Source organism: Natrix helvetica (genome assembly GCF_964273705.1).
Source record: "Natrix helvetica genome assembly, chromosome: 1".
Taxonomy (NCBI): domain Eukaryota; kingdom Metazoa; phylum Chordata; class Lepidosauria; order Squamata; family Natricidae; genus Natrix; species Natrix helvetica.
This window is the reverse complement of record NC_138548.1, coordinates 256,356,202-256,370,704: the sequence shown is the minus strand read 5'-3', so window position 1 is coordinate 256,370,704 and position 14,503 is coordinate 256,356,202. Positions and strand designations below refer to the sequence as shown.

The following is a 14,503-nucleotide window of genomic DNA, read 5'->3' as shown; positions in this document are numbered from 1 at the left end:
CTAGGGTTGGTGCATCTAGCCCTCAAGTGGAAGTTTCTTTCCTTGCTCTTAACTTGTCTCAATGATGAGAGTAAGCAAAAAAAATCTGCCTAGACAAATGTTGGCAAACCTTTTTGGCACTGAGTGCCAAAACGGGAGCACATGTACGGGGGGGGGGGAGCATCAGAAACCAGAACAGCAGCTGTGCAGCATGCATGTGTGGGAGTGCCAAAAACTGGAAGAGCAGTTCCCTGTTGTGCTGGGAGGTTGAGCTTTTGGTTTCTGGTGTGCGAATGCACGCAGGTCACCTGGTCTTCCAGTTTCTGGCACGTACATACGCACAAAGACCAGCTGGCTGGCGCACTGGAACCCGGAAGAGCGACAGGCGATGGCTGGTGTGCCCAGAGAGATGGCTCTGCATGCCACTTCCAGCACGCATGCCATAGGTTCGCCATCAAGGGTTTAGAGAATGAAGAACAGGGAATTGAAGATGAAAGGCAGACGTTTTGCTATTTCTAGACACTTTCCATAGCATTAGTCAAAGGATATAATGGAACAGAAGGTTACACAAGTCTCTTCAACCACTATATACTGTATACGCTCAATAAATAATCTCAATTCCATTCATATCAAATACAAAATTTGAACCTATGGAATTGGAATTTCAGTTTTCAAATGCAGTACCGTCACAAAGTTGTCTTCTTCTTTCTTTTGAAGCAACTACAAACATTCCCACCACTAAACTCTCACCTGTAAACAGCATTCCCCTTGCTATTCTGACCTTCTTTGACTCCCAAGGATGTTTTGCCTGGTTTAACCTTTGGAACTAGTCTTTGTGGTGACCTTCCTGCTATTGAAACTTCCAGCATCACATGGCCAGAGCTCAACACAAAAATACACCTGTGATACTAGAGCAAAGTATCCAAGCATACATTCAGTGTTTACCATATTCCCCCAGCTCTCAAGGATACATTTTTATTACGTAGGGGGTTATTAGTTAGGCTCTTAAGAACTTTAACCTAGAATAGAAATGGAAGAATTGTGATAAGGAATGGCAGTAATAGTAATTTGTTATTTAGATTAAAATGTACATAGACCAATATCATAGGAGCTACACCCTTTTTTCAAATAGTTATATACAGTTCAGAACCTAATGGCCCCATGCATCCTATAGAATCTATCCTCCAAATGGAAAAGGGGAAGGGAAGGGAGATAAATGAATTCATACCTAAATAAGTAATAAAACTCAGGGTACATTTTTTTTTGTTTTAGAGTACAAGAATTTAAATTTTCTCCCAAGCCAGCTTTTGGTACACTGCATGGCTCCAAAAAATCAGCTATGACTCTTAATTCAGCAAAACCTGTATACTAGTAGTTTTAGTACACTACTAGTACTTCTTTACCAGTACTATATTCTACTAGTAATATCTTCTACCAGCAGTACCTCTTTACTAGTAGTAAGTAAAAGTTTTTCACTTACCTGTCCATGTGCTTGCAGAAAATGTGCTTTTGCTAAGGCCGTGGAGGCATCTCTCCAATGCATGGTGGATCCTGTCCTCTGTACACGTTGTGTGCTGCATTTTACTTCATCTCCTGAACAAGATAAATTAATTAATTCAAACCTAATTAGAGTAATCCAACCCTGATTTTTAGCTTAATCTACCTCGGACTTTTAGGTTTCTTGGTCAATTTGTCCTTACATTCTGCCTTTGAGATGCACACAACTCCCTATCCAGACAACTAGCATCTCCACAAACTCTGCTCCCAAGATAAAATTTTCCCCAAATCTGACTGCTGAATTGTCATGTTGCCTTTGTTACTGGGCAATGTAGAACAGCAGTGGTGAATGGGACAGGATAAATGGGAGTGATTCCAATGCTGAACCAAAACAGGAAAGCTTTCTCTCTCATTTTTTTTCCTCTACAATTTTTGGTTGGAATCATTGCAAAACCAAGAGGTTGCATGAAAGCCACAACTGTTGGCTTCCTATAAACTGGAAATGTGCTTGAGATGAAAATGGGAGGGGAATTAAGGAGCACAACCAAGCTACAACCAGCTATGCCCTGACAATTTTGTCACTCATTCAATAAAACTGTTTTATGCTAGGGATTCATACACGAAGGCTCTATAACTGTGTTTCTTCTTCCCAACTCAAAACCTTGAGTATAACTCCAGGAGCTTCACTTAAAGTTACTACGCACTTTTTTCTCAGATGTAGCCTTGATTGTAACTCTTAAAGCTCCATCCTGTATGTCTAAATTTATTGTCTGAGTTCACATATTATAAATCACAGTCTAGGTTAACCTGCCGTACATAGTAAGCCTGAATCCCTTCCCTTCCCAGCAGGCAGGTAAGTGGCTGCTACTGGGTGGGGAAGGGAGCAAGGGAGTGTGATGCAAGAGCAAAGGGACTGGTGCTCCCTTGGACTTGTGGGAAACTGCCCGGGAAACACTGAGAATGAGACCATGTGGCCACATCTGAAAGTGGCAGTGTAGGGAGACGATGCTGAAGCAGCCACAGCAGCCCTGCAGTACTGAAAGTCCTGGGGCCCAGCATTCTGTAAGTTAGCCCATTTGAGGTACCTTGGTTCAAAAACTTTTGCCCTATGATGCACTGTTTCACCCAGTTAAAGGTTACAGAAACACAAGTTTTAGTAGTTGAGCAAGGATGAAGGGAATAACCAAGTTCTGGACATGGGATCATTTAACAGGGGTGTCAAACTGTTGGCCTGCAGGCCAGATGTGTCACATGTAGGCCACACCCACCCCAGCGAAGGGAAAAAGCTTTGCAATATGTCACGTGACAGCAACGTGATGCCTTGAGTTTGACACCCATGGTTTAATACCTCTATCTCTAAAGAAATGTGGGGTCAGATAGACACTTTGGGGAATATACTTGCTAGAAAACCATGGAATCACAACTCCAAGGCTTAACAAGAAGCCTGAAAATACTCGTGGATGACCTATTCTTCTAAATCTTGGCAAGATCTATCTTACCCGGTACACCTCAACAATCTGAGCCTTTAAGCAAATTGCCCTTCAAAGGGAGAGGTTCTAGGACAAGCAACATATTTAATATCCAACACATCTAGTGTGGCTTTAAATATCTGCTGAAAAAGCATTTGGTTCTGGACCAGAGGTGGTATTCAGCAGGTTCTGACCAGTTCTGAAGAACCAGTAGCAGAAATTTTGAGTGGTTCGGAGAACCGGTAAATGCCACCTCTGACTGACCCTGCCCCCATCTATTCTCTGCCTCCCAAGTCCCAGCTGATGGGGAGGGAATGGAGATTTTGCAGTATCCTTCCCCTGCCATGCCCACCAAGCCATGGCCACAGAACTGGTAGTAAAAATTTTTGAATCCCACCACTGTTCTGGACGACATTGCCACTTTCAAAAAGCTCATCTCTGGAAAAAGGAACGTATACCCAAAGTGCAGGACTAAATGTGCTTTGAAGAATAGAAGATTTTTTTTTAAAAAAAGAAGGAACTCCTCTCCAAATCACTATGTCTTAATTACATTTTGGAACAAATGTCATAAGGGAAATGATGACTGGATAAAGGACATGATTCATATCCTCAACATGGCCAGAAATAGTATTTTCTAATGTCAGCTTCTTACACAAAGGTCCATTAGTGGAAGAGAGGTGATTCCTCAACTGGCCTGAGCAAACAGAAGTCTACCCAGACTCAAATTCAATTTTTTTTAACCTCAGTTCCTAATTGCGTAATCAAGAACTGTCAACAGCAACCGAAAATGAAGAAAACATATTCCCGTAATTTAAAAAGCCACAGGGTACAGATTTGGCTTATGTCATAGTTTCCTCACATGACAATGAAGAATACGTTCTGACTTCATGCCAACTTAATGCAGATTGTATAAGGCTATTAGCTGTACAGGTTCCCTGTACATTTAACTTCTAAGATCTGCATGAAATCTCTGGACCCTCATGATTATTGGACTGGGCTAAGATGTCATGTTGACTAAGTATGAAAAACCTTTAAGGCCATTAGTTCAGGGAAAAGACAATTTGACAAATGATCAAAAGTCTGTAGGCAAATTCTTTCATAGCTTTCAGCAATGCCATTAACTTTCCCACTAGATTTTATCCTACCTTTCCCCATTTGTCTTTTGGAAGATGCCTCTCTAGACAATTGCACTAACAGTAAAGATAGTGCAATTTGTTAGTTACACAAAAGTAACCCAATATTCATTGTTCCACATCGTTACTTTTCAAAAACTGCTGCATCAGTCCAGATATCACCATGTAAATATTTATAGTCACTCAGTCCATATTATGACATCATGATTCAAATATTTTCGCATGAATCAGTTGTTTAGGAATCTTTAGCTGCCTCGGAAAGCCAATGCTTTCAGTATTTTAGTCAGAACTATTGAATCTGAGCATGAGCTTCGAACTAACCCTCAGTGAGCCATTTGCAAACTGGACTCTGAACTTATTCAGGGCTTGGTGAAACTTCAAATTCTAAGTAACATAGCCAGAAACCTACCTTTGTACTTCAGAAAAGAAAGCAAAGCAAACACCTTTCTCAAAGGATCCAATTCCAATTACAGAAGAGCACCAGGTGTGACCTTTTTAAGACCTCCCTCACAACTTATTTTCAGTGATTTCAAACATTTTCGTGCAATTTGTGTATCTGTTTTTCTACACACTAGAACTCTGGCCTGCCTGATTTTTACAACTTCTAGTTTATGATTGGGCTCTGGTTTGACCTTTTGCCCAAAGTTTTACTTCTGTATTCTATTGACTTTTGTTATCAGTAATTCACAGATAAAACATACCATTTTGGGAGAAGGATTGAGCTCTATCAATTCCTTGAAACATCATTGAGTGTTTCTTCAGTTCTATTGCTAAGTCACTTTGGAATTTGGTGGCAATAGCTTTCCCAACCAGTTTTTCCTTGCAATTCACAGGGGTGGAGTGTCAAATGTTTAACAGTTATATGATACTAACCGTTGTTTGTTGCTAAACTAGAAACAAGGGACACCACTGATACCAAATGGTGTTTTTCCCCCAGCCAAATTATTCCTGGCTGCTTTAGCAACTTGCTTCTGCTCTGCTAATGCTCTTCATTCTAGGGTAGAATAAAATGATTTAAGTGGAAATCAAGAGAACAACCATAGGGATAGCCAACATCCTAGAAGACAGGCACAAGATTCAGATGGATCTCAATAGACTTGAACACTGGGCCCTATCTAACAAAATGAAATTCAATGTAGAAAAAGTAAGGTTTTACACTTAGGGAAGAACAATCAAATGTACAGATACAGATTAGGTTAAACTTGGCTCAACAGCAATAGCTTTAAGCAGTAGCACCAAGAAGAGAGATCTTGGAGTCCTAGTGGACAATCACTTAAGTGTGAGTCAGTAGTGTGTTGCAGTTGCCACAAAAGCTAATGTAGTCCTGGACTGCATTAAAAGAAGGGTAGAATCAAAATAACAAGAAGTGATACTACCATTTTATAATACCTTGGTAAAACCACACTTGGAATACTGCATCCAATTTTGGTCACCATAATATAAAAAAGATGCTGAGACTCTGGACAAAATGCAGAGAATAGCAACAGAAATGATTAGGGGGCTAGAGGCTAAAACATATGAAGAATGTTTGCAGGAATTGGGTATGTCTAGTCTAGTGAAAAGAAGGACTAGAGGTGACATGATAGCAGTGTTCCAATATTTGAGGGGCTGCTACACAGAAGAAGGGGCCAACCTATTTTCCAAAGCACCAGAAGACAAGACAAGAAGCAATGGATAGAAACTGAACAAAGACAGAAGCAATCTAAAACTAAGGAGAAATTTCCTGACAGTAAGAACCATCAACCGGTGGAACAGCTTGCATTCAGAATGGAGGCTTTTAAGAAGAGACTGGACAGTCATTTGTCTAAAATGGTATAGGGTGTCCCAGTGGTGAAATTCAATTTTTTTTACTATCAGTTCTGTGGGCGTGGTTTGGTAGGCATGGCAGGGGAAGAATACTGCAAAATCTCCATTCCCACCCCACTCTGGGGCCAGCCAGAGGTGGTATTTGCAGTTCTCCAAACTATTCAAAATTTCTGCTACTGGTTCTCCACAGCCTGTCAGAACCTGCTGAATTTCACCCCTGGGGTGTCTTGCTTGAGCAGAGAGTTGGACTAGATGACCTTCAATGTCCTTTCTAATTCTGTTATTCTGTATGATCAGAAAAGAACAACAGAACAGAGCAGAATACTGTATTTGGCCAAGTGTGATTATACACACAAGGAATTTGTTTCTGGTACAGAAGCACTTAGTGTACTTACAAAAACAACAAACGATAAATAATAATTTGACTGTGTGATGAACTATAATAATAATAATAATAATAAAACAAGTGAAGCACCACTTGAAAACCATTGACAAATTCACCATTAGTCAGTTACAAAAGGCAGCTTTATGTGGAACAGCTTACACCCTGCCACAATATCTGTAACACCATCAAACATCGACATCTGCCTCTCCCACGTCCTTGGAAAGGATTCAATAAGGAGATAAAAATGCCAAATCCATCTGGCTGAACATCTGAACATACTAAAGTTTGCAATCAGTAGAAGGATAAAATAGGTAATAAAAGGATAAATAATACTAAGCCACCCTCTATTGATTAATATATATGGATATTAGACAGAACCTAGCAGTCACCATATATTGTCAAAGGTGAGAATTAGGTCTTCAGCAGAGTGATGACACAATGAAAAAACTGTCCCCGTGTCTAGTTGTCTTGGCATACAATACCCTATAATACCATTCCGAGAGAAGGATATGAGGGATCTGCAGACAATCTCTCCTAGTTATGGTCTTCTAGGTATCCAGTGCACCATGAGCATAACCTTGAGTATTGCAGATTAGGTGCCACTCCATTTCCTCTCAGTCTTCCTGTTCAGCTTAGTTCCAATCTAGAGCGTTTAATGTCAAAAACCTAGGAAATTGGTGTTTTTTTCTGGTAAATCTCACCCCAGAGTATATCACTATTCCTTCTTGTGCTGAGATTGTCCTAGGGGACTTCAAGATATGCATGGAAGTAATTGGAGGAAGACACATCAGAACTTCATGGCACCCATGTTAATCATGGGGCCATCTTAAGATGACATCAGTCCAACACAGATGGCAGAATGTAGTTTGGATTGGGCTTTCTCAGTCAAGTATAAGAATGATGTCAAGCCCAAGCCCAAAGACAACCCAGAAAAATCTTATTGAGTTCAGTCCTTTATTTGATTACACCTAATAGAATCTTGTCAAACTAAAGTTATAACCATCATTCTAACCTATTAGATATATTCTAAGAGATTCTATGGTGAAGCTCCAGACTGTGCACTCAATTCATCTGGATTTCTCTCTGGGAAACCTCTGTGTTCAAAAATTCACTGAGAGTGTTGTGGCCCACTAGTGGCCAGCACAGCTGGCAGCAGATTCAGACAGTGAGAAGGTTGGGGAGGAACATGGGCCAGGCCTGGAGTCTGGGAAAGGTTCTGATGAGGGCTCTGCGTCAGAGGCAGAGATGGCACCAGGGCTGTCTGACAGTTATCAGCTGCCTTCAGAGTCAGACATCAGTGAGGCAGATGAACAGCTGGAGCCTGTTCTCAGTGTGCACATGTGCAGAGTTGCCAGATGAAGGGAACAGTTAAGGAACAAGGGTCGAGTTGGGAGTAAGGCCACAGGTGGATGGTAAATGGCCCCACCCATAGGGAATAAAAGAGAGCGAAAGGGGAGGGCTGTTGGCAGGAGACAATTAGTTCATTCCTGCATTCTTGCCAAGTATTGAGGCATCTGAAAGATATTGGCCACTCTCCAAGCCTGATAAAGGTCGGTAATTGTGAACTATCTTGAAAGACTGTGGGCCAGGACTTTGCTGGAGAAGAATTCACTGTAAATTAAATAAATGGGGTTTATTGGGACGAGGACTTGGCTTCGTGCTGCTGGAGAAGCCTAGGTTACAACAGAGAGCGGGGGTGCTATCAGCCTTTTTAAGACAAGCTCTAATTAGATTATTCATGAAGAAACCTAACCTGGGCCCAGACAATGAAGATGACTATGGTTCAATAATTGCCAACGCCAGAATCGCTAGAAAAAGTTCCTAAGCAAGAAGATGCTAAATAAATCCGTGACCTCTTGTATGAAACTGTTCTTTATATCCATTTTAAGCTAGTTTGAAGCCTGATTTGGAACAGAAACTATCTTGTTTACCTTGTGCTATCCCAAGCTTGAACAGCAAGTCTCCATTTTTTCCTGTTTTCTGTAAAAGTATCAAAGGGCATCTTTTAAGCCAAGGAATTATGTAAAAACAATGATACTGCATTAGCATAGGATGATTAATTTTCACTTTAATAATGCTTCCATTCGTTTCCTTATTGTTGATTGCCTAGATGATGTTACATGTATGTGCAAATCAGGATTCAGAAAGAGAGAAGAAACATGTATTTCTAAGCATACTGAAAAATAGCTAAACCCACCCAAAGAGCCACAAAAGCAGGATCCTGAAGATAAGAGACTTATTTACAGCTCACCTGTGGTTCATAAAGGAAGAGGAAGGCCAAAAAGGTATAGTTAGATTCTCTGAAAACAATTTACCGCAAGGATCCAAAGATACCAGATTTGATAACGATCTTTTTTTTTCATGGCTCAAACCAATGAGCCTACCTACTGAAACACAAGTGTGAAACGTTTTTTTTTCTTAATGGGCTAGTTTTGTTTTGAAAAATGTGGGACAAAAAATGAAAATGTCAAGCTACACTATTATTGAAAGTGTGTGGTGGCAACAGGATGTGAAGCAACATATTCAACTAGTAAAGAGCTGCCCAACTCAGAGCTCCTGGATAATTCCAGAGTTAGGAGATGAGCAACAGATATTGAATTGGAGTAACAATGGCTATGGTTCTAAAAAGCAGTCACTAGAAAGTCTCATCTAATGAACAAAAAGTTCCAAGAAAGCCCTGAAAGCCCCCTATCATTGCATTTGAAGCAGACAAATTAAGTAAGCATATTGTCAAGCCATAGAAGTTATTTCAATCATAAAGCAAACTTTAAAAATCCAGTACTTTATTTTTTATTTTAAATTTATAATTTAAAATCTCATTGCCTAATCAACACTTTGTTAGGAATCATAACAAAGCTACTCTACCCATAACTATGTGTCAATCAGACCCACACTTGCTAATGTATTGTTTTATGCCTATTCCACAGGAATCTCCCCTGGCTGGTAGCTTTAGCCTGGGAAAGACAAAATAAGGCTCAAAGACATTTGGGTGATTGGGGGGGAGGGGAGCAGACCTTGCTTGAATTTATGTGTTGTGTTTACATAACAATTCCAGACTGATTTCCTCCTCTGGCTGGGATAGTTGGTCTCCAACATAGTGCCAGTTTACCAACTTGGCAAAATCTTTTAGAAAACATATCTACACTGCATTTCATTTTTAAAACTCTCATCATTAATCCAACTCATGTATGAATTCCTGTGCTATGCATTTAAAGAAGTGTTTCATTTTCATGAAGTAAATCAAAACAGGAAACACAACAGGAGCAAAACCAAAGGTAAGAAATAGGATTTTCATTACATGTTCTCTTAATACAAGGTAAGATAAAGCAAGTCTATAATTGTAATTAACTGTATCTGTTTAGTACAAGATTGGTATCAGGGATTTATGTTTATTTTGTGTTAAGGCTATTCTGTCTTCAAGCCCCATGAAGAAGGCATCATAGCAGTTAAATACAAGTGATTGTGAGAACAGCTTCCCAATCCGGGGGGGGGGGGGGGAGTAAATTGGCAGACAAAATATATTTACCCTCCTGCTATGCCTGTCACCTGCTTATTGAGCAGGAACCAAGAGTCTAGGATAATCCCCAAATTTCAAACATATTTTGCTGATGGAAGTGCAAACATATTGATATCTAATGGTTGTAAATCCTTGTAACAAGAATGCTCTTGAAAGCAGTGCCATTTTGCTAAGGTTGACCCCCAGTCTGTTCCCTCTCCCCATCTCATCCATACCCTTACTGCCTTCAGATATAGGGACAATATTGTTTGTCGAGCTCAGGTATAGAATTGGGTATCAATTAACCATGTGTAAGTGTATAATCTTATGCAGTTGTTTTGTGTAGGTTTTGAAAAAGAGTTGGGATAATGTCAAAACTGTGATTGCCTAGCAAGAACTGGGGCTAGATTTCATACAACTAGAACCAACCCAGAAGAAGGAGAAGACACTATTCATACAACAACTAGAACCAACTCTAGAAGAAAGAGGAGACACTACAGTACACCATCCCCTACTCTCAGCCTCTCGAGACAGTCTGTAATGAATACATGACTAATGGAATCAAAAGATGATGAGAAATCAAGTAGAATCAAAAGGGTTATATGACCCTTGTCCTCTTCATTCATAAACACAATTTCATTGCTATACACAGTCCTACAGCCCAACTGAAAAGTGTCTGGATAAACTATTTCTTCCACAACCTTCTGGGTTGCTTTCCATGACACATTTGTCTTCACTGTCACTAGCACTATCATTATTCTTTGATGCAACTTCACAAATTCATTGAATTAAGATATGATGGCAATCTTATTGCAGAAACAGTATGAAAATCACGGCCAGATACCAACTTCAATGCCATTTTTGAAAACCAGAATTAGCATAGCAGAAATTATATCAACTCTGGGAAAGAATCATGCCTATTACCATGTACCACCAGAAGCATGGATAGATTTCATTTCTGCACTTGCACTGGAACAAGTTTCACCACTCAACCAAACATCAAGACCATATGGTAGGACAAGTCCAATCAGATATGATTCAGTGAGGATCAAGACCATCTAATCAAATGTGTCTCTCCTAACATGTCTGTAACTTTACCTCATAAACCTGCTGTTTCCCCTGAAGCTCACATAGCAAGATTTGTTATGCATGGAAATATTTTATTCACATATTTATTATGATTTTATTTAGATTTTATCAAGAATGTTTACTTTGAACAGCACTTACTCTACAGATATACAATAACATCTGAAACCTCCTAATAGGGTAGTGCAAGCATCAGTGAAGCCAACAGAGGAAGGATGAGGCTGACAGGAGTTTCTTAGAAATGCAGTATACCAAAGACCACATATATTTGTGCTGATTTTTTTTTCAGTTATGCTTCTCTGTTTTCAGAGAAGAAAAAGGAAACGGTTGAAAATGAAAACATTTTTTTAATTAAAAACATTTGTTGTAATAAACAGCTACCCCTAGTATTGTTCTAAAAAATGTGATATATCACTATATATAAAATAGAAGGCTATTGCAATGATTAGTTTTTAAGCATCTGAGCATTTTGAGTTTCCTTCTTCAAAATTGAAATTGAAGAGACCTCTAATTTGTGAACAGTTTTATAGCATCATATTCAGGACCTCAAATCAAACTAAGGCCTTTCTTCCTCTGACATAAACTTCCCATATCAAATTAATCCATGCACAGTCCTGCATTTCAAAAGAATTCCAGTTGAGCTTAATGGTAGCTATTGCTTGGAAAGCAAATGCCAGAAATAACTTATGATCTATCAATAGAACACAGAATTCAAGAGCAAACTAACATATTGTATATCTAAGTTTCCTAGTTCCTAGTTTCCAATACAATCTATGAAGTTCAAAAACAGTTAACATCTATAGCACATCATTATCTCTATCTCTAGGTTTCTGTATTTATGTGTACTCCAAACCATTCTTAGAAAATCAAAATATCAAGGGCAGCTTTCAGAGTTTTATCTAAAGTATGTTTCCATGCCCTGAAGGGAAAGGTAAGATAGTGGATAACATTCTAGGAAGCTAGAGGACATTGTGGGAAAAGGTTTGCCTTTAGGCAAACTGGCCACACTCCCTATATTAATCATTTTATGGAATGCCCAGAAGATGAGTTCAGAATTTCAAATACTCCCATCAGCTCAAAAATGTTGAGAACTCAATTTAAAACACGTAGTTTTTAAAACACTCATATTTCTAGGAAATTATTTATTTTATAAAACAACTTGGATTAAGTTAAGTTAAAGCAATAAATAGACAACATACAAGAAGCCCAAACAGTGAAAATACAGATATACTTTGAATGTTCTTAACAGCATCATTGCCACGCTACCCCTTTGGTAATGCAAATTATCTACTAAAACCAAATGTAGAAAGGAAGAAAGGAAGTCCACTAGTCCTGCTACTTTTCTTGAGATGAAGTACTGACACTTCACTTAGAACTTGTTCAAATTTAGCACCTAAAATTATCAATTATTTGTTGTCAAACCTTGAAAAAGCCAAACTGACAATGGGCTCTAGGTCTTACACACTTGCATGAATTACTCTCTAAATCTGTCCATTAACATCACCTTACATTCAAAACGGAGTGTTAATTGCATCTAAATCACTCTATGGTTTTCCTGTGCAGCCTCATTCCTAAATATCAACCTGTGTCCCTTTCCTCACACAGGGAATTAAATCTGAAGCAGCAGATTTCTAAATCTAAGTTAGCAACCACATATTTGGATTCCCCCCCCCCCCTAAAATAGCACTGAGTTTTATAAAGCCATATTTCTCCTAATCCAGCCCAACAGATGAAAAGAACAAAATCTACACAATTACTCGGCACTTTTGTAGCATGCCAATTTCTTCATGTGCACATATGAACACATGACATCATGTTTGAATTCTACTGTCCATTCAGCAGGCATAACAACTAGTCTGTTACTGATTTTCTATGACTATGTTAAAGCTGCACGCATGCCGTGATTTTCAGTTCCTCACGTATTATTCAGTAATTCTTTTAAAAGTTCAGAAAGACAATATTCCTTTTGTTGGAAAGTAAATAAGCACAATTTGCCTCAAGAATGAAGTCATTTGAATGGGAATTATGACATAGATTACATAGAGGGCTATAGAATAATGACTATTTAACATGTAAGGGATATGAGCCAAACAAAAAGAAATTTGAACGCCCTAGTGGCGCAGTGGTTAGAATGCCATTAGGATGCAGGCTAACTGTGCCCACAGCCTGAAATTCGATCTTGACCAGCTCAAGGTTGATTCAGCCCTCCATCCTTCTGAGGTCAGTAAAATGAGGACCCAAGTTGTTGAGGACAATATGCTGACTTTGTATACTGCTTAGAGAGTGCTGCTGTAAAGCAAGATGGAGCAATATATAAAGGTAAGTGCCATTGCTATTGTCCCAGATTTCTCAGTAGACTATATAGCATCCACTCAAACTCTCATATACCTTATATGGTAACCTTATATGACAACACCTTATATGATGACCCCTGTGGCTGCCTTATTAGAAAGAATCCTGACACTTTCCAGATGTATGTATTATTGCAACAGTTGCTCTCACATAAACCAACTTCTTGTAAAGAAGCACTGGATCCGATTCAGATCAATTTCAGTTAAAGTTTTCATTTCACATTATAACCAGCATTTATTTTCCAACAAGAGCAACGCTATTGCATCAGATCTACACACTTAATAGTAATTAAAAAATGCTGAATTTGTTTATGGAAGAACAATTTAACCATTTTGGAAGAATGCTTACATCACTATGGTGAGATCTTACAGGAGACCAGATTTTCCCCCCCAAATTCTTCTTTAGCTTTAACCAAAGAATCCATCTAGCTAATTCTGAGAGGATCTGAAATCATTCTAAGAATATAACTTCACCAGATCTTCCATAACCTGAGAACATTAATTACTACAGCCACAATGGAACAAAAGAAGCTTGAGACATTTAGTAGCACACATCAAAGTATTTTAGTGCCCCATAAATACATGGAGTATCTAAGACCACCGTAATGAAGAAACTACCATCCCAATTAGTAGATCTGGGCCTTCCTGAAAGGAAGGAAAGAACAAGGCCGCTAAGAGTTAGGGCAAAAGAGAACTCCAGATCAAACACTTCATAAAATTTACTTTCACAACCTCTTACTGATCTAATTGAACAGAGCATCAGACGGAATATATTCTGGGAAAAAGAAGTAAAATTGCCATTATTCAATTCCCACATGGGACAGAATCTTGATGCTCGTATAAAGAAAGCATGCATTTCACTAGGTACAACCAAATAAAACTGCAATGTTTAAATGTTGATTGTGCAAACTGACACACAAAATGAAAAAAACAAGCAGGTCATTGGTAGGTTTTCAAAGGCAACACTGAATGTGTCACCTGCCACTATATGTGAAACTAAAAAGACAAGCAGGTTTTCCTTTTAAAGTGTTAGTCTTTATTCATTTTTTCCAAACACAAATTTTCCTGGGACCAGACCATCTTCTCCTAATATCTGGCCTTTTGTATCCTATACGTATATGCCAACCTGCTGCAAAAAATAATCCTCACTTAATACCAGTGAATGAGCAGGATTTTTTAATAAATAAAACTATACATCACTTACAGATGGTAAGTACCAGTAGGTCATAATATGGCATTCCCCAAACCAAGTTGATCATAAACATTGGACTTATTCGGGACTTTTCTAGCACTCAGAACAG

The 14,503-nt window shown here is 38.9% G+C and overlaps 1 protein-coding gene across 4 annotated transcripts in view; it reads right to left on the bottom strand.

Annotated features, from left to right (window-relative positions):
• The window catches only part of PIK3R5 (phosphoinositide-3-kinase regulatory subunit 5), a 57,037-nt gene that overhangs the window by 30,074 nt on the left and 12,460 nt on the right, over positions 1-14,503 (bottom strand). For all 4 annotated transcript variants that reach the window (XM_081936360.1, XM_081936363.1, XM_081936361.1 and 1 more), the window contains exon 2: positions 1,460-1,572. In XM_081936360.1, the coding sequence (XP_081792486.1) occupies positions 1,460-1,559 (100 nt within the window). In that variant the 5' untranslated portion in view covers positions 1,560-1,572. The remainder of the gene's footprint in view (positions 1-1,459; positions 1,573-14,503) is intronic.